The sequence below is a fragment of the Desmodus rotundus genome, chromosome 12 (assembly GCF_022682495.2).
Source record: "Desmodus rotundus isolate HL8 chromosome 12, HLdesRot8A.1, whole genome shotgun sequence".
NCBI classification, from domain to species: domain Eukaryota; kingdom Metazoa; phylum Chordata; class Mammalia; order Chiroptera; family Phyllostomidae; genus Desmodus; species Desmodus rotundus.
This window is the reverse complement of record NC_071398.1, coordinates 8,260,177-8,285,923: the sequence shown is the minus strand read 5'-3', so window position 1 is coordinate 8,285,923 and position 25,747 is coordinate 8,260,177. Positions and strand designations below refer to the sequence as shown.

At 58.9% G+C, this 25,747-nt stretch overlaps 2 protein-coding genes across 5 annotated transcripts in view; one reads left to right on the top strand and one right to left on the bottom strand.

Annotated features, from left to right (window-relative positions):
* Positions 1–25,747, top strand: part of CIAPIN1 (cytokine induced apoptosis inhibitor 1) — a 249,534-nt gene that overhangs the window by 82,364 nt on the left and 141,423 nt on the right. The window lies entirely within an intron of this gene.
* The window catches only part of ADGRG1 (adhesion G protein-coupled receptor G1), a 37,938-nt gene continuing 12,411 nt past the window's right edge, over positions 221–25,747 (bottom strand). For 2 of the 4 annotated variants that reach the window (XM_024551400.3, XM_024551401.4), the window contains exons 2-14: positions 12,590–12,746; positions 11,632–12,054; positions 10,287–10,422; positions 9,529–9,676; positions 8,780–8,911; positions 8,367–8,483; positions 8,103–8,148; positions 7,747–7,850; positions 6,874–6,992; positions 4,811–5,079; positions 3,681–3,789; positions 3,056–3,324; positions 221–1,644 (exon numbers count right to left, since the gene is read on the bottom strand). In XM_024551400.3, the coding sequence (XP_024407168.2) occupies positions 1,514–1,644; positions 3,056–3,324; positions 3,681–3,789; positions 4,811–5,079; positions 6,874–6,992; positions 7,747–7,850; positions 8,103–8,148; positions 8,367–8,483; positions 8,780–8,911; positions 9,529–9,676; positions 10,287–10,422; positions 11,632–12,054; positions 12,590–12,653 (2,067 nt within the window). In that variant the 5' untranslated portion in view covers positions 12,654–12,746 and the 3' untranslated portion in view covers positions 221–1,513. Of the gene's footprint in view, positions 1,645–3,055; positions 3,325–3,680; positions 3,790–4,810; positions 5,080–6,873; positions 6,993–7,746; positions 7,851–8,102; positions 8,149–8,366; positions 8,484–8,779; positions 8,912–9,528; positions 9,677–10,286; positions 10,423–11,631; positions 12,055–12,589; positions 12,747–16,029; positions 16,052–20,722; positions 21,058–25,747 lie in introns of those variants that run through there. The other 2 variants (XM_045188365.3, XM_045188366.2) reach the window with 2 other exon arrangements.

The window sequence follows — 25,747 nt, the reverse complement described above, 5'->3', positions numbered from 1 at the left end:
CCATTTCCAGCGGACCGCAGACCCCACCGCTCCCCACTGCCTCCCCAACACTGACACCAAGTTGCCCTTTATTCTCCCCCTTGTCCAGATAAAGTTTCCAGCAGTATATATATTTTTCCACACATGGTCCTCTTCTCTCATTCATGTTTCCTAATTAGCGACCCTTCATAGATACAGAGAAGAGAACTCAGAAGGCAATGCTCCAAAATAGTCACATGGGTTCAGTGACGACAACAGCTGATTTTTATTTTCTTCTTTACACTCTTCTACAGTTTCCAAATTCTCTACATTGAACATGTACTTGTTTTTAATACCAAAGACAAAAGAATTAGTAATTAAAAAGAAAATCCTCCCCATCTTTAAGGCTGAGGTCCAGATCAAACGCTGCTTCCTGCAGGAAGTCTTCCTGGATTCCCAGCCAGGAGGATGGCTCCCCCAACCCAATGGCCGCAGCTCCAGGAGGTCCTGTCTTGCGCATGCCTCACACACTAGACTGAATTTTCCCAGCGGGTGCGTCAGGCCCAGCCATCTGTGTTCAGCAGAATTAGCTGTGATGCACTCCAGGCCAGGGGATATATGTCTCCGTCTTCAGAGTGCGGGGGTGGGGAAAAAACAGTCTGCTACTCTCCACAGTTCTTGCCACCAGAGGCCTATGGGAGAGGCTGAGGTCCCCTGCGAGGTATGGGCTTGGCAGTGGTGAGCAAGGGTGGTACAGCTTATAGAGAGCCCCAGATGAACAAAGGGACCTAGCCCAGAACATACATACTAAGCCTGAGTCAGGGGCCAGCAAAGCCCCTTGCAGTAGGTAAAGGTTTACAGCAGGCACCAGGCGGCTCTTGGGGGCCACGACCCAAAATACACCACTGGGATTGGTGACCCCAGGCTGTGAAAGGGGAGGGGAGAGGAGGCGGGGAGCTGGGCTCAGAGGTAGGGCAGCTGCTGCTGTGTGCTGGGGGTTGGGGGGGCTCTCCTTCTCCAGGGGTCTGAAGCTCGGCCCCAACCCCTTTTGCCCTGGGTGCCCCCTTGGATTAAAATGACAGGGGCTGCAAAGCACGCTCGTGGTGGTCACCAGAACCAGAGTAGCTGTGGCACATCTCTGTCCCGGGTGAGGGCGCAGGGCCAGGGATGCTGCCAGATCTCCAAGGTCCACGACCAAACTCCAGGGCCTGCAGGCGCCCAGCCCCCAGCCCCCAGCCCCCAGGGCCAAGCCCAGTGCTGGTAAGTTAAGACTGGCCTTCAGCCCCAAGTTAGGGTGGTCAGGAAGATGGTCCCACCACTCCAGAGCCCCTTGTAAGCGGAGCCTGAGAGCCGAGCGGTCCACAGCCCAACGCAGAAGGCCCAGCCTGGGAGTCCAGCCACCAGAGCAGCAGCTCCAGCCCTCTGAGGCCCCAGGGCCTTCCTTCTCAAGTCTCCGGCTGACCTGCCAGCAGCCAGGCCCAGTGGCAGGGGCCACAGGCAGCAGTGAGGAGAGCCTGTATCTCTGCTCCCTCACACTGGGTGGGCGGCCGCTGGCCTAGATGCAGCTGGACGAGGTGCTGCCCGAGGTGATGGGGAGCTTGGTGCCGTCTGAGCTGCTCCTCAGAGGGGAGGGCCCTCCTTGGGCCTGCAGCCGCATGGACCAGTACCAGAGGAAGATGAGGAAGCCTGTGGGTAGCAAGGGACACGGAGCTCAGCAGGCTGGCAGCAGCACCCCTTCCCCAGATTTCTCTCCCCTGGAATCACCTTGACTCAGCTCATTCGGGCACAGGCTGCCACGGCGACCTGGGGACACCTGCGGCATGCTGGGCCTGTGCGATTCCCCGTGTGCCCTCCCGCTTTGGTGTCTTACATTCCTGTAAGGCCAAGCCCCCTCAACACCATTGTGTGTTACAAATGAGGAAACTGAGGCCCAGGGCACTTGGGGACTTGGCCGAGCCAGGAATCAAAAGGCAGTGGTCGGGCCCCAGAGCCTGTCTGCTTCCTCACTCAGCACCGCTCCTCTCCAATAATCACACGATGACTTATTGATAGCCCAGCAAATGTGTGTGTGGGCTGATGGGCATCGTTTATAATCCTGCCAGAGCCCCCTTCATGTCACAGGTGAGAAAGAAAGGCTGGCCTCCCACCCCCGACGCTCATTCTGTGGGGATCCTGTGTGGAAGGCTAGCCTCACAGCCCCTGTGTGGCCCTAGGCCTGGCCACGCCTTCCCTGTCTTCCTGCCCCAGTCCTTCCAAGGACAGAGGTGTGCGTGCATGTGTGCATGTATGTGCACATGTGTGTGTGAGATGTGGGGTCAGTGGGGCGGGGCTGCAGGTACAGTGGAAAGGGACTCTTCTGTCCTGAAGTTAGACGCTCTGCTCCTCCCTGCTCACCTTCTCCACCTGCTCTGTCCCCACCCACTACCATGTGGTCCTGCTCAGCCTCACTGTTCTTCCAACACACAACAGTCCTGGCCTCAGGGCTCTTGTGTCTGCCGCTGCTGGGCGTGCTCCTCCCCCAGACAGGCTCCCCCGGCCTGCAGTGTGCCCCGCAGTCCCCAGGGCACCTGCTGCAATATGGATTCTGACTCTGCGGGTCTGGGGTGGGGCAGGGTCCGCATTGCTAATGAGCCCTGTCTGCTGGCCTGAGGAACACTTGAGTGATGGAGCCCTTGATCTCTCCCTGGCCGGACCCTTCTATTGTCTTCAAATGTCTCCTAAACAGAAGTCACCCTGGCCACCCTCCCCAGAGGGCCCCCGCCCAGCCCAGCCTGTCCATCAGCACTACTTCTTGCTCTGCAAGACCCCCTTTGATGGCTGCCTGGTGCTTGGTACAGTCTCCCCTACTGGACGGATGGATGAGGCCACCACCTAACCAGTTCACAGCGGTAGCTCCAGGGCTGAGCACGGGGCCAGCCCAGAGTGGCGCTCAGTACAGACCCATTGACCATGGCCTGGACGCCCCCACCCTATGAATGGGAAAGCTGAGGGCCAGAGTAGGGGTGCCTCCTGGTGGCCTGGGTCATCTACTCCCCTGCCCTGTGCTCCAGGTACGGGCAGCCTGGCCAGGCAGGGGTAGGGTCTTCTCCATGCCTACCTTGGAAGGAGGTGACGATGCTGAAGAAGTAGAGGACAACAAGCTGGAAGGTGCCGGAAGCGAAGGAGAAGAAGATCAAGGCCCAAGGCAGGCCGAGGACCAGGCTGAGGCCCAGCAGGGTCAGCACATGGGGCCACTTCTGGGCGTGTGGCCGCAGCCGCAGGATCTGCACCACCATGGTGGCCAGCATGGCCGTGTTGAACAGGAACACCAGGCTGAAGAGGCCCAGGTTGGTGATGTGGCTGACCAGGGAGTCCCGGATCCAGCACCTGCGGACCGGGGCGGGGGGCCGTGCTCAGAGAAAGGCGGCTCAGGGCACGCGGGCTGGCTCAGGGAGCTACGGGGGCACTGCTTTCAACCTCAAGTGCCCCCTTCTCAGTTCCCTGTGCTCCTCCTCTGCAGTCAAAGGAGAGGCCTGGCAACCATGTCTATTTTGATGATCGCCCCTGTTTCTGACAGTAACGCTTGTTTCCTATTCGTCGTTGATAGGATAGTTTTTAGAAATGTATTTAAATTACCATGCTAGACAATTTAAAGGAAAATACTAAGCAAGTAATAATATCGATGGTACAAAGGCGAAGCACCCTGAGCCCCAAATTCCTGTCCCCACCACCCAGCCACTCACATGGAAGGGTAGATGACACTCTCCGGGGTCTTGTGCACAGACAGGATGATGGAGCCATAGTTGTTCATGTCCACCAGGGCCACCAACGTCACCAGGAAGAGGGGGAAGCCTGGGGACAGCAAAGTGTGAAGCTCCCTCTCCAGCCCTGTGAGGCTTACCCCCCACCCCAACTTCTGGTGAGACTTTCTCTCAGCCTGTGCTCCAGAGCCTGCCCAGTCCATCTGGGGTGGGTCCTCCAGGCTGGGCCCATCTCTTCCCCCCTCAGGTTTGGGTTTTCCACAGAGGAAGCCTATCTCTCCTGACCTCATCCCTGCCCACTCAGCCTCCAGGGTGCCCTTAGGAGAAAGGACCTGCAGGTCCCTGCTGAGGGGCTGGGTGTTACAAGGAAAATGGGAGAAGCAAACATTGGAGGGGTGGGGGACAGCACAGAGGGGAGATCCAGAGCTCTGCCCCCAGGGGATGTCTGCGCTGGGCCTTGACCTTGTCCATGCGGTGGAGACTGAGAGCTCCCTGAAGGGCTGTCCTGCCACCAGACACCTGGCTCGGGGCAGAGAGCCCCCCTGGAGAGATATCGTGTTAAGTCAAAGGAGTGAAATGACAGAGGCCATGTGAGGGACCCAGGAGAAGCATCACGCTGGGTCAGAGACGCGTGGAGGTTGGTGGGCCCACGCAATGTCCACAGGCTTGTGGTGTGTGCCCCAGGCCTCCAATCTGATGGAAGGGAGGTCTGGGCCATACGTGAATTGGGTCATCACTGGCCAAGAACAAATGCCAGAGACACAGAATCTGTGGCCCGAGGTTCAGGGGGACCCATGGGCAGGGCCACTGCAGCCTGGGGGGTTAGGTGAGGGGAAGACCGGAGTACAGCCCCTCTCATCCAGGGACTGAGAGCCTTTGAGTAGCACGCAACCTGCGCACCTGTGCGTGGTCGCTGCCCACAAACTTCCCTGGTAGAGGGGCGAGTGACGCGGAGAACAGCTGTTTGTTGGGGACAGGGCTCATGGCCTCATCTTCCTTGACCCAGCCAAGGTCAAGACCCCCTGAGGATGGGGGAGGAGGAAGGGAGCAGTGAGAGAGGAAGGTGGGGAAGCACAGCAGGGTGCCTGCGCCCACAGCCGCCACCAACTTACCCCAGCCCACAACGCTCAGCTTGAGCAGGTAGCCAGGGACATAGGTGCCGAAGACCTCAACCACGAGGCGGTAGAGGTTGTAGCCCTCCAGGCCCATCCAGGAGAGGCAGGCGAGCAGGGAGAAGTGCAGGAAGATGGCGCTGGCCCGGCAGCCGGCCTCAGAGCCCATCAGCGCCACCGGCTCGCTGAGCAGGAAGCTCACGTCCAGCAGGAAGACAGCCAGCAGCAGGTTCATGTGCACCTTGATGGTGTAATCCCGAGTCTTCCTCCTGTGTGGGGGTGGGGGGGCCAGGAGGAAGGGGTATCCTGTGACTGGTGTGGGGAGGAAGGGGGTGGGGGTACCTGCTCCTCCTCCTCCAGGCAGCCTTCCCAGGCTACACACACACACACACACACACACACACACACACACACACACTCCTATGGCTGCAGCCAGGCCGGTCCCCACTCTACTTGTCCCTGCACACCTACTATGTGCCCAGCACCCACGGGCTCAGGCACTGTGTGCATTTAACAGCAGCTTTAGCCAGACAGCAAAAACAGACAAATCAGCCACTACAATTGACCAGAGGTTCCCAAAGTCGGAGGGGAGGGACTTTGGATTTGTTGCTGGCTTCGAGAATCCATGCCTCCCCTGTTGTGCCCGCACAACTCTGTGTCTGTGAGTCTGTGACATCAGTGTGGGAGTCTTTCTGTCTTCAGGTTTGCAAGTCTGTGTGTGCACATCCCGGCCCCAGCCCCATCCCCATCCCAGGACTCTGCATGGTCCAGGGCCCAGCAGGCCTTTCCTACCCACCCGTACCCCCACCCCCAGCCATGCCCTGTCCACACCACCCACTGCCTGTCCCACAGGGCACAACAGGACACTCCGGCCCCAGTGTCACCGTCCTGGAATCCCGTGCCTGCCCTGCCCCGCCTTGCGTGCCCCTCGCCCTCAGTTTACTCATCTGGGGAGTGGGAGGACGGCCCTCCGTACAGGGTCGGGGTGAGGGTCACTTGGATACAGAGTGTCTGGCACAGGTGAGATGCTCAGTCCCTAAGGGCTCCTGTCCCTGTGCCCTTGGGCACTTCTGTGACCAATGGGTAGGTGTTGGGGGGCATGTGGCCCTGCGCTCAGCCCTCCACTGAGCCTGCCAGCTGTCCCTCCCCATCAGCGACTCCAGCCTCACCGAGCATACAGCTGTGGGCACACATGACCGACCACTTGCGTACATGCACACCCACGGCTCCACCCACCCCTCCTCCCCATCAAGGCAGTGAGCACCCTCCCACGTCCCACACAACTAAGGGGGTCTCCCCTCCTGCCAAAGGGGCCCAGGGCCCTGACTACAGGCGACCCTCAACTCAGGCTGAGCCTGGCACCGAGAATCCAGACCCCGCACAGAGCTGGTCTGAGGGTGGGTGACGCTGGTCACCCCGCCCAAGGCTTCCCATGGGGCTCCTTCCTACTAGAGACACCCAAATGACGGTGGGGAGAGGTCAAACTCAAATGTCTGTGAGGGAACAGACCTCAAAACAGACACTAGAGAGTGGGGAGGGGCAGGGGGCTGCCACTCGGCTCGGGTGACTGAGGCCTTGGGGACCTAGAGCCCACCGGCCTGTGTTCCAGGCTGCCTCTGTCACTTCCTTGCTGTGTGAGACCACAGGCAAGTCACTCACCCTCTCTGAGCACTCTTGCATAGGGCCCTCGAGAGGATGAACGAAGTTTATGCATGGAAAGCACTTAGAACAGTGCGTGGCATGGGGGAAGCTTGATGTGCTGACTAGGATCATTATTATCATCATATTAGATGTACCCCTCGTGGTATAACATCTGATTACTCCAGGGCAGAAATCTAGATTTTTATATCAATTCTCCCAGTTTGCAGTGTTGGCAGTTAATAAAATTGGCAGATGCTGTTACCTAAACACCGTGGATCTGAGGAGCAAATGCAGTCCCCAGGGGCCAGTTCCCACGGCTCCCATAACCACACGCACATCCCGGTCAGTGAGGTGTCTCCAGGGCAGGTCTCCATGGCGGTGGGGCCCCTCCCCCCTGCCCACCTCTCCCTCTCCGGTCCTACCTGGAGCAGAGGTAGGCAGCGATGGCGAAGACGCAGGCCAGGGCAGAGATGACGCAGCCCACATAGGAGAGGAGGGTCAGGTAGTGCTTGTGCACGGCGTCCACCTCCACGGAGGCGACCTGGGTCCATGAGACAGGTCAGGGCTGGTCCCAGGGTCCCCCAGATGGGGAGCAAACCGATGGTCCCTGGGTGGGCCTCAGGAGTCTGCGAACCACTTCCGTGAACTGAGCAGGCTGTGGCCCATGAGTGCCTTTCTCTGGAGGGCTCTGTCGCTTTCACCGCATCCTTGAGTGGGTGCCTGACCCACACACAGGTCAAGAATCCTCACCAGATAGCCCTCCTCTGTCCTGGCACTGATCATTTTTCCACAACATTCAACACAGGACTAAGTTTTCTGTGGGGCGAGGAAGTGCCCAGAAGTGCCCCAGAAAGAGCTGACGGCCACTGCAGCCCCTCAGATGCTGGGCCCAAGATTCTGGAAACATGAGCCTGGGACTCAAAGCTTCTGAGGTCTCGGGGGCACTGACGCCCACCTGGAGGGCTCATTAGAAACACACTCCTGGCCCCATCCTGGCCCTGAGGAGTCAGAATTCCAGGTTAGGGCCAGGAACCTGCCTTGTTAGCACACACCAGAACTGGGCAATACACAGCAAGGGTCAGAGACCAGCCCTTTTACTTACTAGCTGTGTGACTTTGGATAAATCACGTAACCTCTCTGAGCCTCAGTCTCATTGTCTGTGAAATGGGACAATATCAGGAGCCACCTCGGGCGGGGCTTGTTGTGAGGAAGGGAGGACGCGCTGTCGGAGAAGGGGCCAGCACCCAGCAAGGACTCGGCCTGCGGTGTGGCTGCGGGAAGGGAGGACCACTCACCATCAGAACTGCAAAGTAGGTCAGGTGGTTGCAGAGGCAGGACGTCTGCGTCTCTCTCCTGATGGTCTCACACCCAGCGCTGCTCCAGCTCCCTGGGCTACTCACTGAGGAGGGAACAGCAGGGGGCTCTGTTAAGCCTAGTCCCCGCCCCCGGACCCTGCTGTACCCCCAAATGCACGACTGTATCACCCTGCTGAGCCTTTGCTCCACTGGGCAGCTCCCTAGTCCGCCATTACTCCCTCTTCAAAGCCTGCCTTTCTCCAGGAAGCCCTCCCTGATTAACCCCATGTCCCCCACCCTCCAGGACCCTTTCTCCTCCAGATACCTGCCCAACAAAGGGACCCCTCCACACTCACATGCCGAGCCTTCCACCCAGAATACGCATTGTAGAGTCACATTCTTCTGCAGGGACAAGAAGGCAGAGTGGATCCCATTACAGGCCACCCCCTCATGGACCAGACCGAGGAAGTCGGTGTCAGGCCACCACCCCATTTGGACCACACTGGCTGTTGGCCACTCTATCATTTTGTTAAAGTCCAGTGATTCAGAAGACAGGGAGGGAAGGGGAAGCCTGGCCATAAGGGGACCGTCGTCTCCTTGGTTGGTTTGCTCACACTCACCGGCTGTGGCTGGTGCTGGAAGGTGAGCACCACGGGCTCCGAGAGGTTGGCTACTTTGGTCTTTGGTACAACAATACCCAAGACCTTCTCGCCCAAGACTTGGCTAGAATTCTTGTCCTGGACATATAGGGTGGGGGGAGAGAGGAGGGGTGGGGCTCAGGGCTGAGAAGAAAGGCCCAGAAGTCCCCCAGTCTCTCTAGGCTCCTGTCTCTGAGATGCTGGGTCTCCCTCTAGAAACAGTTATTGTACATGTAGTCATTTACACTGTAGTGAGAACAATACCATTAAGCCCTTTCCTGACTTTACACAGAAGTCTCTGACTCCTGCAGGAGGGGGCTGGGCTCCATGCCTTCCTTCCATCTTTCCATCAGATAGACACTGCCTTTCCCGGGGGAGGGGTAGGCACCCCATACCTGGAACAGGGCTTGGCTGCTGAAGTCCACCAGGAGAAGTCTCTTTGCAGCCTCCTCCCTCCGGCCTTTGGTCTTCTGGAAGAGCACGCGGGGCAGCAGCACCGAGTACTCTAGGATCTCACTCTGCTCCTCCTGCAGACCAGGGTGCCATTAGGGCTCAGCCAGAGATGCCTCCAGCCGCCCCCCCCCCTCCCCCGCAACACCTTCCCGGATGCTGCCATCTCTAAGAACACCTCCTTCAGGAAGCCATGCCTGGCTCTCAACAGCCCTTCTCACCCCCTCATTCGTTTGGTACCAGCATTAGCTGGGGAGCTATGTGGTTAGAGCCTAGGGCCTGGGGGTAAACAGGCCTGGAAAACCATATGGTACCCTGTCGTCTGGGCTCCGGACGCCAACTCTGCCTACAGCCTCCTGGTGCGGTGGGATGCAGGTGGCCCCCAGCTCACCAGGCCCATGCAAGAGGCAGTCTCAAGACTGGGGTGCATGCACAGGCATTTTGGGGTTGGTTGCCTGTTCGCATGAGTGTGTCACACGAGCCCCTAGTGTAGGGAGCAGGTCCCCCCACCTCTGTCCCCATCACTGTGCCAGGAAGGGTCCTCAGTGCCGCAGGGTAGCCACGGACTGAGGGTACTCTTTGGGCCTGGCTCCTTCCTGGTCAGCACACATCTGGCCCTGGGAGGCCAGGGAGGGGCATGCTCACAGCCTCCACATCTGCTTCCTGCCCTGGCCTGCCTGATCTGAGCCCTGACCTCCTGCCTGGAGTGGATGTGCAGGTCCTGGAGGCCGGCTGTGGGCTGGAGCTTCCACACGGTGGCGTTGACCCGATCTTCCTTGAAGGACATGGTGTCCCCTGTGAACCTCAGGGAGGTCAGCTTCGACTCCAGGTTCTGCAGCTGCCTGGCGGGGGGAAGAGAGGGTGGGCGGCTGCTGGGAAGGGGATCCAGGCTGTGAGCGGGGAGCCAGAGGTGAGAAGAGACTGGGGCAGATACACCGGAAAGAGGATGATGGAGAGACGAGACAGGAAAGAGGGCCACGGGAGAGAAGAGAGGGGGCAGGAGAGAAAAACAGTGTGGGACACAGAGAATGACCTGTGGGAGGGAGAGAGGAGGCGGGAACACCCCTGCAAACAGGAAAGGGGGGCGGGGGCTCTCCTGGGCCCAGTTCTGCCTGGACTGACCCGCTCTGTGGCCATGGGCCTGCCCTAACCATCTCTGGGCCACAGTCTGCTGAGCTGTAAAGTGGGCCCATCCTTCCTCCTTTACTGCTGGGGAGAGGGCTCGGGCTTGCTGTCCTGGGACAGCAGGAGTGACAGTGACGTGTACCCACTCGGGTGGCTATGGGGCTGCGTTGACAGGCTATATCCCGACCCAGCCAGGATGAGACAGAAAGACCAGAAGAGCGTGCCAGCCCCAGGGGAGGCCCCCACCCCGGCCCCCCCATGTCAGGTCCCCAGCTCTTTTGGGGGATGCCTCTCCCCACCCCACCCCTCACTGACATCCACACTCACTGGCCAGTGTGGGTGGCCGACGGCCTCCTGGAACTCTTCCCGGGAGACTTCAGAAGCTGGCTGAGCAGCTGGAGATCCCGTTTCAGCTCGCACATGTCCACCCAGGAGGCATTGTGGGAGGCCTTCTGTGGAGGACCTGGGGGCACAGGCAGACCCACCCAAGGCCTTTGGTTGAGGTCCGTGCCACACTTACAAGCCTCTCAGTCCTCCCCCTACTCTGCAAGACTTGTTCCCATTTTATGGAAGAGGAAACTGAGGCTCCATGAGGTGGGGTGGACTCCCAAAGTCACTCAGCGATGCGGCCGGGGGCTCTGTCACATAGGACTTCCAACAACTGCAGCCCCAGCAGGGTGACATGGGACACACCCTCCCAGGTGCCCTTCCAACTACACACAAGAGTGGGGGGAGGTTTCCAGGGCCCTGGCCCAGCCAGGCTTGCCCTCAAACCTCCCAGGCTGGGGCAGAATCCCAGGCTGGGGGCAAGGTACCCCACCGACTGCCCGGCCCTGTCTGCTGCCCCGGGCAGCACCTGGGTCAGGAGCCGGGCCACTTCTGCCACCCCAGCACTTTCATGAGCCTGGGGATGCCAACATATTCAAAGTGCTGGGACCCCCACCCCCGGCCCCCAGGAATCTCCTGCCCCAAACTAGAGCTGCCTGGAAGGAACAAAACCAGGGAAATCCTAGACCCCCCGCCCCCTCCAATAAAGCCTCCAGCTCCTGCTGGCCATCCTCTCCTCCCTGCCCCCCATCTAGCACTTAATGGGCGGCAGGGGCCATGTCACACCTGTCGTGTCCCAGGTGGCACATGCAGTCTTCATCCCTCAGAGTCAGCCTCACTGCATTCCTGAGCTTTGACCTCTCTGGCTCTCGCCCACCCCACCCCATGCCAATCAGCTGCTGGGTTCCCATCTTGGCTCCCTCACTTACTAGCTGTGCAACTTTGTGCCTCTCTGTGCCTCGGTTTGCCCTTCTGTGCAATGGGGATCAACCAGCTACGATGATGATGCTGATGAAGCAGAATTTTTCCTCTGGCTCCTGGCAGCAGATCCCTTCTTTCCACTCTCTCTGTTCCCACCCTGCTCAGACCCCATCTCCCTGCACCTGGAACTTTCCTGCTGTCTCTGGAGGGGACTTTGCCCCCTCCCCCACTACCCTCCCCCAAACCTGCTGAAGAACGCCTTGGATCACACTCTGCCCTCCCTCAGACACCTTCAGTGGCTCCCCACTGCCTATGAACAGAGCCCAAGCACCACGAGTGAGCGGACCTTCAGACCCTGACTGGCATTCTTCTGCCTTCCCTGCCTCAGGGCCTTTGCCCAAGCTCCTCCTCCTGCCTGGCTTACTGTGGAAGGAGAAGGTGAAGCCAGCAGTGCTGGGCAGGCTGGTGTTCTGGGGGCTCCACCAGGACCTGACTGAGGTGGCAAGCATCGGGGGTCCTGGGGCCAGGCTCTCTTGCTGGTTCCAGAAGCACAGGAGGTCAGAGGCTTGGTCGCTCAGCAAGAAGTCATTCTTGCCATAGCGAAGGTGCAATTGCCCAGCATGGCGGTTCCAGTAGAGGCAGAAATGGTAGAGTCCCCTGGGGCCTGGGAAGGTTTTGGAAGCTGAGGAGGCTGCAGGGAAAGGCGCGTGGACCGTGAGTGCCGTCTCAGAGTTCTCGATGGAGATGCGCAGCTCTGTTGACCGATTGTAATGGAGGCTGCTCCTCTGTGTCTGGTTCCGCTGGCCGCAGAAACGGAAGTCTTCCCGGAAGCCTCCACCATGGACACCTGAGGAGGCAGAGACTGCAGGTGGCACTCTGGGGCAGAAGCCATGGGAGGGGGCAGGCCCTGGGCCCAGAACACAGGAGCCCAGTGCCTGGGACCCACGCACATTTCAAAGGCCTGTACCTCAGAGGGTCTACAAAAACCTGAGTCTACCCCCAAAAAACTTACTGGGTTCAAAATATGAAAAAGAACAAACTCAAAATTAATAATAACTTCGAAGGCAAAACATTCTCTGATAGCAACAGGGTACTTAATGAGGCCACACCTCCTGTAGACCGTTCTGCAGCCTGTGCACTGCGTGAGGATGCTCTGGCTTCAGAGGTGAGTAGGGCCAAAACCCAGCCCGTGTTCCCCACCCCAACCCATGCACAGGGGACTACGTCTGCCAGGGAAAAAAAGGGCGCCTTTCTCTTTCTCCAAGGTACCACATCCACTTGCCACACTGCGTCTGCAGGCCTGTGCCTGCCCAAAGGGACGAGTGGATGTTCCAGATGTGGGACATGTGAACGTGAGTCACAGCAGTGCCAAGGAAGCCTACCTTGAACCCCGATGAGCAGACCCAGCAGGAGCAGCGCCTTCTGCACTGGCTCTCGCGCAGCCATCTTCCTCCTTAGAAGTCACTCTGCGAAGTCACTGCCTGAAAAACTCCAGGAGTGCGGGTCAGCAGCCTGGCCTGCAGGGTGGCGGGGCCAGCCCTGCAGAGGGGAAGAGGCAAGTGTGAGAACAGTCCGTGGACCGCCCCAGACCTGCCAGAAGCTGAGCATCAAGAGGCTGTGGCTATCCAGAGCCTGGTCAAGTTCAATTCCTGGCTCCACCTCTGGCTTGCCACATGTCCCTGTATAAGTCACGGAAAATGGAGCCGATAATTGTACCTCCCTGACAGGTTAATCTTAGTTAGAATTGGGTGGGGAAGGCTCCACAGCGCCACCTGGAACCACCACGCCGGCTCCAGGCCTGGAGGAGACACAGGAGAAAGGGGGCTCTCAGAGTTCTCCCTGGGAACCTCACCGTCACCCTTCCTGAGAGGCAGCTCAGAGGACACCTCCTCCAGGAGGGACTCCCTCTGCTGGGAGTCCTGGCCTCCTTTGGTTCTCACCACTGGCCAGGGCCCCCTCTGTTAGCCTCCCAGGAAGATGCAGGGTGGTGCATTCCCTCCTCGGCCAGCCAGGGAGCGCCCTCCTCATCCATCTCTGTGGACAGAGCCTAGTGCAGGGAGGTTGCTGGACCAAGGCTGGGTGGGTGAACAGGTGTAGAAGAGTTAATGATCATCGTGCCCACGGCGCCCTCTACCGGGGCTGGAGAGAAAGGGCACTTCCCATTATGACCACCAAGGGGAGCCAGTTTCCTGGGGCTTGGGGCAGCTGAAACCGCAGTGGGATGTCCACATCTGGTGGGGCGGGGGACAGCTACCCTCACCTCCAACTCCACCCCGGTGTAGACAGGGAACTTCTGACCTACTATGGCCTCTATCAGTGGAGCACCTACTGCCTGCCAGCCAGTGCTATCCCATCCCATCCTCCGACCCATATTAATCCTCGCTCCAATATTAACCCTGTGAAGTGGTCCATGCTGAGGTCTCCAAGTTAAATGACTTGCCCAAGATTACTCCAGAGGCCAGGACTTTTCCTGCCTGGTCAGAACTGCAGTGCCTGGCAGGGAACCTGTGTGCCCAGCACTCATAGGAAGATGCCAGGGTAGCTTGGTCCTCCCCACTGACACCTGGCCCTATGACCAAGCTGGGTGGTGACAGACACAGACACAGTTATCCTCATTCTGTGAGGAATTATATGGTTGTGGTGACAGATACAGTCATCTGCCACAAGCCAGACGAAGGGAAGCTTGCAGCCTAGAGGCACATAAGGAGTCTGAGCGTGGGAGAAACCAAAGAGGGCTCCCAGGAAGAGGTGGTTTTTGGATGGACTATTTGAGGGTAGTGTTAAAAGTAGGGGTGGCCCAGGCAGGAGGTCATTGTTTCCTGCCCTGGCCAGGCCTTTGTCGAGCTACCCTGGAGCCAGTCTCGGATGTCCAACCATGTGTAATGGAACCCTAATTTCTTGGGCCTCATAAGTCCAATCGCTGGTCAGTTGGGCTCATTGGCCTGCTCTGGTGGCCTCACAGGACACCTTAGAAGGAGGATGTGAAAGTGTTTTAGGGAACGGCCGCTGCTTCCTGGGTTGTGATTTTTAAGGTTTTACTCTGTGGCCTCTGAGCATTTTTGGCTCCTTTTGAAACTGCCTCTGCCACCCCAGACCAGAATAAGGAAACCCAGCATCCGGGACAAAAATATGTCCCTCCTGCACCCCATCCTTCCTTCTCCTTTCTGTCTGTCCGGTGCTGTCTACCTCGACTTCCAATCCAAATGTCACCTCTTCCTGGCATCCCCCTGTGCTGTGACCACTACTCTATGCTTGTAAACTTGTAGTTCACGGACCACTTTGAAAATCTGGCTTTTACATTTGATGCTAGAGAGGGTGAGTGGCTCCCTGACATCACACAGCAAGCGAGGGCGGAGCTGGCCGGGATGTATGTATCTGTTGGGCACAGTGACCTCCAAAGTGAGTTACCACTGTCGGTAGGCGAGATCCCAGGAAAGGGTAGAATTATCCTTTGTACCTGCCCTCCGGGGTTGGCCTTTGAGAGCAAAAGGCAGAGACAGGGAATGAGCTCCCCATCACCGGAGGAGCACAAGAGAGGCTATACCACCATGGGGTGCTGTGAAAGAAATTCAAACACAGACGAGGGAGGGACTGACAGCGTGACCCTGGCACTCCCTGGCTCATCCCCACCCTATCCTGGCGGTTTGAGCCAAGGTGGACAACTCTGTCCCCATAGACGGTCTTGGGCTTTGAGGGGGGAGGGGCTGCCTGGCTTTCTTTAATCCACCTTTAGTAGAGTAGACTCTGGAGTCAGAGGACATGGGTTCAAATCCCAGTTCCCCCAATTACTAGTTGTGTGTGCTCAGGCCAGTTTCCTCACCCTCTCTGGGTCTCACTTTCCTCATCTGTAAATAGCACTAACAGTCAAGCCCACCTCAACAGTCTTGGGGAGAATTAAATGAACTGATAGCCATAAAGGACTGAGAACAGGGCTGTGTATGCAGTAGGTGCCACCTGTGTCAGCTAAATATCTCTGTATACCTTCTGACCAGCCCATGCCTGCCCCTAATTCAACTCCCAGGCCCGTCACAGGCCCTCCCTGCTTCCCCCACCCCAGCCCCCTCCATGCCCTGCCCTTGTGGCCTCCACGCCAGCTCAACCTCCCTAGCACCTTGCCGGGAAATTCTTAGAGCATGAAACTTCCTTTCCAGGAGGCAATGGGAAGACAGACACCCCACCCAGAAAAGTTCCCTCCTCGCTGTCCGTCCGGACCTGGGGCTGTCCGCAGAACCCTCTGAGGCCCAGGGAGCAGACTGGGGGACAGAAGATTCCAACCCAGATCGGGCAGGGGGAAGACACTGTCCCACTCGTGCTCTTGGCACTTCACCCAGCCCCACCCACGCTACAGCCCCGCCCACCATCATCTCCCCAGCCACCCCACAAAGCCCCCCACCCCCAGAGGGCACAGTCAGTCTCCATGATGGAGGTGACACCCCCCAGCACCTCCAGCAGGGTCTCAGAATGCCCTGCTCTCCACCCCAGGTGCCCCCACCTGGCTCAGCCAGGAATGAGGGGCCCTGTGCTCTGAAGACTGAACCCCATGCTGAACCTCCACATGGACCATGTGGTTAGAACCTTGTCCCTGGTCTCTGAAACTGTGGGCCCATAGAGCGGGACGGACCCCAGCCACCAGCTCCCCTTACAGCCAACCACTGGTCCCCAGGCCGGTGCCTCATGGACCCTCACACAGCACTGGCCAAAGCTGGGAGGGGCTGAGAGGGAGGTTCTCGCCACGGCACCACAACGACCACAGCCTCAGACCCTCCACACCATCCCACAAGATCCTCCGAGCCGCCCTGCAAGGCCGGTCCTACCGCTGTACCATTTTACAGATGAGGAAACCGAGGCGAGAGAAGGGCTACTTGCTCCACGATCACCGCAGTGCGGTCAAGGCACAGACCTGGGTCTCACCCTGGAGAGCGCCTTGCAGACCTGGTGCTGGCAAAGCTCCCCAAGGGGCACGCTCCCCCGGCTTGGAAGATCCCCCCAAAAAGGAGAAAAATCGGGGGGCACAGCACAGGCTATGCAGACAGTTCCAGCCTGGGAGAGAGGGTTTGGGGACCGAGCTCCCAGGGGGGCCCCCCCAGCTCCCCTTCCAGAGCAGCTGCCCTTGACGTCAGCCTTTCCGTAAACACACGGAGAGAACAGAACAGTCCGACCCAGCTCGACACAAAGGGGGCCACTCACAGGGTCCCCAAGGATCCAGGCTTGACTGGGCCCAGGGGAAGGGGCTCTGGCTCCAGCTCAGGCCCAGCCCTGCCATCCTCAAAGTGGCAGAGGGGGCAACGGGCAGGAGACCCACACCTCACTTTCTCCCCCGGGGGCCTGAGTCACTTCCTCTGTCAACCATGTCCAGCCACATGTCACCGCTAGCCCAGTCCAGGCTCCTGGAAAACCCATTTCCGCAGAGGATGGAGGTGGAAGTTGAGTGGACAGGCCCTGGGCAGCTCTGGGGTTAACCCTTCCCAGGCAGGAAGATGCCCCGGGCCTGGCTCCCCACTCTCATGGTGGACCACACCCCACCTCATGTCCCTTTGCCTGGAATGCCTTCCCTATCCCTGTGACCAGTCACTTAAGACACACCCCCTCCTTGAAGCTCTACCTAACCTCCCATCCCCCATCAGAATTAACTTCTGAATTCTTGGGGTGGGGGGGCAGTTACCATGGCCCACACATCCCTACAAGCCCCCTGTTGTCAAAGAGTTCACATCAGGGGCGCCAGACCTGCCAGGGATGGGGGCCAGACCCCCCCAGGGAGCTGACGAAAATGCACTTTCACAGCTCTGCACACCAAGGGTAGGACACAGCACATCTGGGGTGGGACTGGGAAGCAGGCTTTAACAAGCGTCCCCTGGACTGACACTCCACAGGCTTGGGGACCACTGGGTGACAAGCCTGGATAAAACCAGCAGCCTGTTTTACAGAGTCGGAGAGAGGTGGGGCCTCGCCCCAGATTGCTCAGCTGGGACATGGCAGGGCTGGGACGGGGGGAGGGGGGCGCCAGGCAGCCTGTGCCTGGGTGGAACCTCTTAACCTGGGGACGATCCGTCGTGCTTTCCAGAACCTAGAAGAGGCCTCTCTCCCACAGACAGCTGGCAGAAGGAGGGTGTGGGTGGTGAGAAGGCGCCCTAGGGATAGGACCCCCAGCGGGTCTTTGGGTATGAACCTGGTCTTACCCCTCTATGGGGAGGGACAGAGGGACGAGACCCAGCTCAGCTTTCCCGCTCCAGCCCTGGTCCTCAGCTGCTCCTGTGGGGGGTGGGGCAATATCAAGCAGCTGGCGATCCCCCTTGAACCCTGGGCAGAGGGCCTTAGGAAGCAAGGGTTTGGCCCAGGAGAGGGGCAAGGAGAGGGGTGGGGGAGGGTGAGGATGAAACCTTGAGAGTGTTAGTATGCATGTGAGTGTGAATGTGCCCGTGCATGTGTGCCCACGTATGCATGCCCGTGTGTGCATGACCACACATGTGTGTGCCCGTGTGTGCATGCCCGTGCATGCCCATGTGCGTGCGAGGATGCAGGGGAGCACCCGGAGAAAGAGAAAGAAGCCCAGGGGTGGGCAGGTTGGTTCTGAGGAGGAGGATCAGAGATGCTGCTCAGACAGGCCTCCGGGGCCAGCTGGGGGTGGCAGTTAGATCAGAACAGGGTGGGACACCCTCGCAGGTGTTTCCTCCACGAGGGGTAGGGAGGGGGGCTGAGAGGACCCTCCGCCAGCAGTTTCCAAACTATTTTATAAAAGTCTATCTTACTTAGAAACACCTGTGCCCAGCAAGTCAAAGAGGTAACCCCTGTCACCTCTGTGGGACCAGGGCCTATGCCTCCCTCCCAGCACAGCCCCCCAGCCCCCCAGTGCAGGGCTCCTGGGGGCACAGCTTGCCAACACTGAGCCTCTCTCCTGCCTCTCCTCCTGCTCAAAAGTGGGGTGACTGAGGCCCAAGCTAGGTGACTACACAGAGCACCCCCCAGGAAGAGGGATCTGGCATTGCTGGGGGAAGCAGAGTGACTTCAGGTTTCAGGAATTTTCCTACAATAAAGGAAAATAAAAATTAAGCAAACAGCCTCCCCCCAGAGACTGGAGATGCCAAAGCCTTGCTCATTCACTGCCCAGGGCAAGTCCCACATTCTTGCCCCAGACCTGCTGGTGGGCTGTCCTGCCGTGGCCCCACCTCCCTCTGTGTGCCCAGATGGGCCCTGGCCCTGTGGGGGCCAAGGGAGGGGAGAAGGGGAGGGGTCCCTGCCCGTGTGGAAGGACTCAATTACCCAGAGTTGCCCACCCTGTAGCCTGCTGTCTCTTAAGGGACTCCAGAGAGGTAAACATACAGTCAGCCAATCAGAGAGGAGCCTGGGCTTCAGTGTTCCCGCCTCCAAACCTCTGTACAAACTGGGATGCCAGCCTCACGACAGGTCTGTGCAGGTCTGGATGCCTGAGCCCCCGCCTTCCACAACCTCATCTAAAATCCGCCCGGTGAAAAGGACCCTGGGAACCAGAGAGGAGGGGGAGGACAGCTCCCACCGGCCAAGTGGCCAGCCAGTTCATGCCTGGTGTCATGCGAAGCACTTGCACAAATTGTCATTCAGTCTTCATCATAACTCCGTGAAGCAAAAGCTATTATATCCCTACTTTAAAGATAAGGAAACTGAAGTCCGAAGAGGTTGAGTGATGCCCAAGATCTCCTAGCAAATAAGTAGCCAAGCCAGGACTCAAGCCCAAGTCCATTCAGCCTTAAAGCCCATGGTTTTAGCCACTCTGGTCTCCGGAGTCCCTTCCCTTCTCCGGGACTGTCTTCCTGACTTTACCGCGAGGGACCTCACCAGGGCACTTTCGAAGAAGGATGGCTTCCCAAGTTACACAAGTGCTGGAGGCCCAGCTTGGTCTCATATTTTGTTAGCACATCAGAGGTTCTGATGAGTCCTGCAGGATGAAGACCCACAGAGCGTGGCTGGCTGTAGCGTCCGGTCCAACGTCGTAGTGCATCCTTTTTTTTTTTTTGCATGGACAGTGGTTATCAGCATGAAAATAAGCTCTCAGAAAGCTTGACACCACACAGATACGAAGCCAATGGGCATCCCCGCTCCCGGCCTCCGGCCCCTCCCCTCCCCTCTGAGCTGTCCCAGAGGCCATTAGAGATGGGCTGCAGGAGCCATTTAGGCTGAGATAGTCCCCAGGGCATCCCTGACACTTCCAGGCAGGAGGTCCCCAGGAGCCCCGGGTACACTCGGTCTCATCCCACCTCCCCGTGGCCGGCACCACCAGCTCTTGGGAAAGGGCACTGCCAGCCTGTCCCCAGGTTGGCTGTTCCATTAAAGCTGACCACAGCCAGCTGGGCCCTCGGCCCTGCCTCAAGCTGCTGAGACACTTAGAATGTGGGGGAGAGAGAGAGAAAGGGAGAGAAAAAGAGAGTGTGAGGATGCAAGAGCTTTTAGCCTCTTAGAATTTTATGTGGGTTGAGGAGACTTAGACCCTAAGGGAGGAGAAGGTGGGATTAGGAGGGGTCCCAGATCTGGCCCAGCCTAGGGTGGGGCTCAGGCACCGGTGTTTTTCACTCGCAGTCCAGGGACTGGGCACCAGCCCTCGTCGGCTCCATGCTCCAGGCCAGTCCGCAGCCCACAGCCACGTCTGCCCCAGCCCTGACCCTGAGGAGCCGCTGAGGCTGGACGCCAAGACCCCATGGCACACACTTGTCAGCACCTGCCAGGGGAACGCCCCACCCCCCAGCAGGGGTGGCAAGAGTGAGGCACACAAGGTCCAGAACTAGCTGTGCAGCCAAGTGTCGCAGCCTGGGCCTCGGTGTCCTCTGTTGAGTCAGGAACTCTGATCCCTATGCCCTGCAGTGACAGGCTTACAGGGAAGGGCCTGGCTTACCTCTGGGCTGGCAGCCAGGGCAGATGGGGCTGGGTCCTCTCCCCCTCCCTCCCGGCCAGCCTCCCTTTTCTGGCAAACCACAGTCGGACCTCAGGCGTCTGGCTGAGTTTCCCCTTCCCCATCTGCACTCCCGCCAGGCCCACAGGGCTGGCTGCTACCTCCCTGCTCGCTTGCTGGAGGCTGCCATTCGTTCGGCTGCCCTGGCCTCAGCAGAGCACCTGCCTTTGGAGTACAGGACCCTTAGTGTTCCCAAGGTTGGCCACCAGCCCTCCGTTTCTTTTCTTCTCTTCTAGGCCGCTGGTCCCTGGCAGGGGTCCTGGGCCAGGCTAGGCATCAAGGTCCAAGTCCTAGGACACTGTGCCTGGAGTCCCCTCCAGGGATGGGCAGATCAACATCCCGTCCGAGCTCACTGAGCACACAGCACAGCCTCAGCAGGTCCACCGCTGTTTGCACACCCCATGGGCGGGGTGCTCACTACCTCCAGGAGCACAGCTGACGTTAATTAAGCTCTTTGAAAAGGCAACACTTGAGTCTAAGCTCTTTTCACAAGCTAACACACTTAATTCTCCCCAAACCTTATGAGACAAGTACCACTATACCCATTTAATAAATACAGAGACTAAGGCCCCAGTAGAGCCCCAGAAGGTCAAGTTACCTGTTGGAGATCACACAGCTAGGGGGAGGTGGAGATGAGATGCGACCCCAGGGCCCAGCTCCAGAACTCACGCCCTTGATTTTGCTGCCTGTTCCTCTTGACCCAACCTGACTGTAAAGAGCGTCGCTTAAAATTCACGGTAACACCCCCCAGGGCCCTAGTTCTAGGGGCTGTCAGGACCCCTGGGTGACCCCATGCCCACTCCACTCCTCTGCTCTGTCCTCTGCAGGTCCTGGACCCTCATCTCCGACCATGGGGGTGTGACCCAAGGACGGAAATCTTCAGCTGGGGTGTGACCAAGGGGAAAGGTGTGAGGACCTTACCCCAAACCACTTCCTTGCTCTTCTTGAAGCTGTTTAATGAACCAATTCCCCTAAAAGTAGGGTATATAACTCCCCCAGGGTCCTTGTGCCATCCCAACCTCTCCCCCACCCCACCCCATCCATCTGCCACATTGTCAGTGTTGGGGAGAAGAGGGGGAAGGGGGATGCAGGGGGAATAGAGGCAAGAGGACAAAGATCGAGGAGGAGGGGAAGGGGATGGGATGGGGAAGAATGGAGGAATGTGGGGAAGAAAAGGGAGAGGGGAAAGAAGGAGGGCTGGGGAGAAGGAGGAAAAGGAAAGGTGGGGGGAGAGACAAGCAGGACCAGGTATGAGAGGGATGGAGGGAGGAGGGGAGAAGGGTTGCAGGGAAGCATACCTGGACTCCTCCTCTGTGGAATCAAGGGGACTAAAAATGCTGAAAGAGCTTCAGTGCATGAGCCAGGGGCTCACCAGGCATGCAGGCTGCAGACGCTGGGGCGCTGGGTCAGTTTCTACCAGTTCAAGAAGCCAGAGGGGCACTTGGAAGCCCAGCCACCTCAGCCCCTACCCCCTTACTCTCCCGGAGCTACTCAAACAAAGAGGGTAGCCAGGGAAGATGGGCTGCAAGCCGCCAGCCCGCCAGCGCGGGAGAAGGGGCGCAGGTGACAGCAGCCCCTGGCAACCGTTCCCCTGGCAACCATTGGCAGCTTCAGGAACTACGTCACTGCCAGGCTCCGACCCAACAAAGCTCTGGCCCCCTAACTTGTCGCCTACCCAAGTGCCCCTGACTCGGATGCTGGCCAGGGCAGGCTGGGAGCTGTCAGGAGGAAGGGCAGCATTTAGGACAGTAGGTTATGGAGAGCACTTGCCCAAGTTTGTCAGCATAGACTTTAAACCCAAATCTTTTCAGAACCCAGTGCGGGGAAGAGGGGCTAACCCTGTGACCCAAAATAGCTATTGTCAGCTGCATTTTGCTCTAGAGGCTGCCAGCCTGTGGCCTTGACCTCAGCCCAGGCTGGACACTTCTTTAACCCCCATCATTGGTTGCCATGTGTGCAGAAGGTGCACCATACTACTCTGGAAGCGGCTTAAGGAGCCACTTCCTCCAGGAAGCCTTCCCAGATTGCCACAGCCCACCTGGAATCTTCCTTCTGAGTGAACCCTGGGGCTGGGGAGTCCCTCTGGTTTTTTCCAGAGCTCCCTGGGGTCCAAGAGTGCATCAGACCCTCTTCTATGTGTCCCAGAGTCAATACCAGAGGAGAATAGGGGCCAAGCTTCTAAAACCCTATCTGTATGCCAGCCACTACAGTGAGCATTTTGGAGGTCTGTTCCCACCACTCTGAGAAGTCAGGCCCGTTGAACCCATTGTCCAGATGAGGAAACAGAGGGCTGGGCAGGTGTTGTGACTTGCTCAAGGCCACCTAGCTGGTAAGAGAGGGACATGGAATTCAAGCCAAATCTCCTCTGAGATCTGAAGATGTCAAGACCAAGGCCGGTTTGATGCTTGACTAATCCTGGCCCCTATCCGGTGCACATCCAAACTATCTGATCACCTTTGTGACAGGGAGCTCACTTCCTTCCCAGAGGGCACACCCCTTTGACCGCTAGAAAATCCCACTGAGTCAGAAGGAAAAGGACATTAGAGCTGTGGGGTGGCCTCCAGGGGTCAGACAGGGCACAGAAGGGGACAGGGGTGGACACCTCCACCGAGGCCTCTGGCTCCAGACCAGCAGCTGACGGGGATACAGAGTGGGCTGCTCAGGGGGCTAAGGGCCCAGGGTCTCAGCCATGCAGCTACAAGCACCTCCCAGAACAAGTGGGGAAACGCTTGGCCATCACACTCCAAGGGAATGGCGGAGATCTGGGATGATTTCTGGCAGAGGTCATGGGAAAGACAGCAAGGGCTTGGGGCCACAGGGCCAGACTCTCCACACAGCCCCACACCTCTGCCCCCACCGATGGACCAGAGCCAGCAGGCCTGCTTCTGTCGGTCAGGAGGCGGCTATTGTCTTGCTGCTGGCCCAGAGCTATGTCCCATTCAGGCACTATTTTTGGCCCCTGGGGGAAGCGGAAGAGAAAGCAAAGAAAGGAGTTGCTGTTCTCGGTAGAACCTTGTCCTGGAAAAGAGTCCAGGGCATGCTGGGCCAGAGAAGGCCTGTCGCCATCACGGTGGGATCAAAAGATCCTGTGCTTAAAAGGAGCTGGCAGGGAGGCTGTGGTTCAGGGGACCCAGGGAGGGGGCACAGATGGGGCCCCCCAGCCTTTTACACACACTCTGGTGCTCGCAAACTGCAGCCACGCACACAGAGAGAGAGAGGCACAGCATCCTGGGTCCCACCCACAGCCACTAAGCTCTTGTAATAACAACAGCACCCATGACAGCTCTCAGCTCCTTGCTGCCCGGACCCACGTCTCTGCCAAAGAGATTGACAACACTCGCTTCCTACCCACGGGACCGAGACCGCTGACCAGAGTGGAGGTGGGGGCAAATGATGAGGCTCATTTTATGTCAGATGACAGGCTGGGGGCAGCATGACTGCTCACCAACTTCTTTCTGTCCTCAGGGAGGTGGACAGGCAGGTCCAAGAGGCCCAGGACCCTGGGCCAAGACCCCTCACCCCTATGTTCCCATTCTGCCTGGACAGCAGTTACTGCAGCTTTCCCACTCTGGTTCCCCAAGCCCACGTGCGGGAGCAGAGGCAGGACTCCCGCAGGTGCTGGCACCTGTGGCAGGGTCTCTGTGGGGAGGCACTGCTGTCCCCCACCACCACCACCACTGCTGGTGATGTGTGCTGCACCCGGGCCTGGCTCCCTCTACCCAGTTCAGGCACTGAGACCCAGGCATGCTCGACTCTCACCCAGAAGCTTGAGAGCAGATGCTGCCCAGCTGGTTTGGGGCGTGCCCATAGGTGGCAGAGCCCAGGCGGGTGCGGCAGGCACGGTCACGGACACGGGATAAGTACAGCTTTGAGAAAACCACAGGAGGATTCCTTCCGGCCCTGCCCACTGCCCTAGCTCTCCCAAGGCAACGTCATGTGAATGTGGGTGGGAGGGGTAAGGGCCTCCAGGTGAGGGGTACCCCTACCCAGGCACAGCCCCACTAGGTCACAGAGAGCAAGGGGCAGCATCAGCTCCCCGTTGATTTAGGGTGTCCCCCCTTCCCCACTCCTCCCTCCCTCTGGTCCCATTCCCCTGAGCCCCTCCTCCCTTGTGCTTCCCATCCAGCTCTCTGAGCTATTAGCCGGCTGGTCGGAACCCCTGGAGATACAGTTGGGCGGCACTCGCGGTGGAAGTCGGGGCAAGGCTACGCGAGGGTTTCAAGATGGAGGCGCCGCCTGCCCACACACTCTGCCTGGTGCTGCTAGAGGGACGCCACACGTCTGGGACTTAGTCCCCAGGAAGAAGGTGGGAATTGGGTGCCACTCACCCCCAGGGCCAGAGAAGCTCGGGGCTGGAAGGGGCCGTGAAGAACCCACATGATGCCTGAGCTCCCCAACTTCCCTGCCAGACTGAAACCCCTGCAGAGACACCTGTTCTCCCCCAAGCACGGATGCCGTCTGCGGCGTCATGGGGAAAGGTCCGGGCTTGAAAGCAGGGGACCCGGATTTGGGTCCCTGGCACCTCTGACTGTCCTGGGGACCTGGGACCTGCTTCCTTATCTGCGAAACAAGGATAAAAATGTGAGGGTCTGAGGACTACCAGCACCTGGGCCTGAGTGAGGGGCTTTGTTGGCGGTGAAGCAGCACACAGCAAGGGTAGCGCACTGGGTTATGAGCTGCCCCCAGGGTCTGACACATGTCCAGATGGTGACACAGCCAGAGATGCAAGGGGCGGAGGGCACCGGGCCCAGCATGACTCAGCTGCCCCAAGCATGGCCAGCCCCTGGGGATCACCCCTTGCATTTGTCACCAACAAGGCAGGTGGGACTGGGCAGTTGCCCCGCTGCCATAGGGTCAGAGACACAGGGTGCCAGCCACAGAGCCACACCCTGAGGACCAGACTTGGCCAGACACTGAGAAGGAGCCCCAGGGGCCGAGGGAACTCAGCCCAGCAGAGAAGTGACCACAGAGGGCTGTCCTGGGAAACCAGCCCACCTTGAACTCAGGCCTCCCCTATAGGCCTAGGACAGTGGCCAAGCAGGTCCGGCCTTGGGTCCCAGGGAGCAGGAGGGAGTCCCGCCTTACACAACAGCTCGGGCCAGCAGATCACAACCCCACTGGGGGAGAGAGTTCGTGGCAGCAGGTTCTCTGGTGCCTTTCCCAGTGATGTCATGGGAGGACAGGGCCACGGCTCCAGAACAAACTTCCTGCTGCTCCCTAGCAGAAGGGCCTGGGGCGGGCCCAGAACGGTGGCCATGACAGCATTACCACCGTGTGCCAGGCAGCATGCTCCGCGCTTGAGATGCAGCGGCTCCCTGGGGAAAGCGAGGCACAGAGAGGCCGATACAGCCAGCCCTCCGCACTCACACGGCTGAACATACTGCCCCAGGGCTGCTGCGCCTTGCGCTGCCTCTCCCAGGGAAACAGCTGAGCTGGGTGGTGAGGGAGCTGAGGTCTGGAACAGCTGGGGAAGGTGCCCCTGCCCATGGGCCCTACCACGTGCATGTGTCACAGTTAATCCCTGCAGGGGCTCGTTTGCATAGTGGAGATTCAGGTCTCTCCATCCCAGTTTTACAGCCTACATAGGAAAGCTTCCAGGTCTTAAGCTACTTGCTTGCTCAAG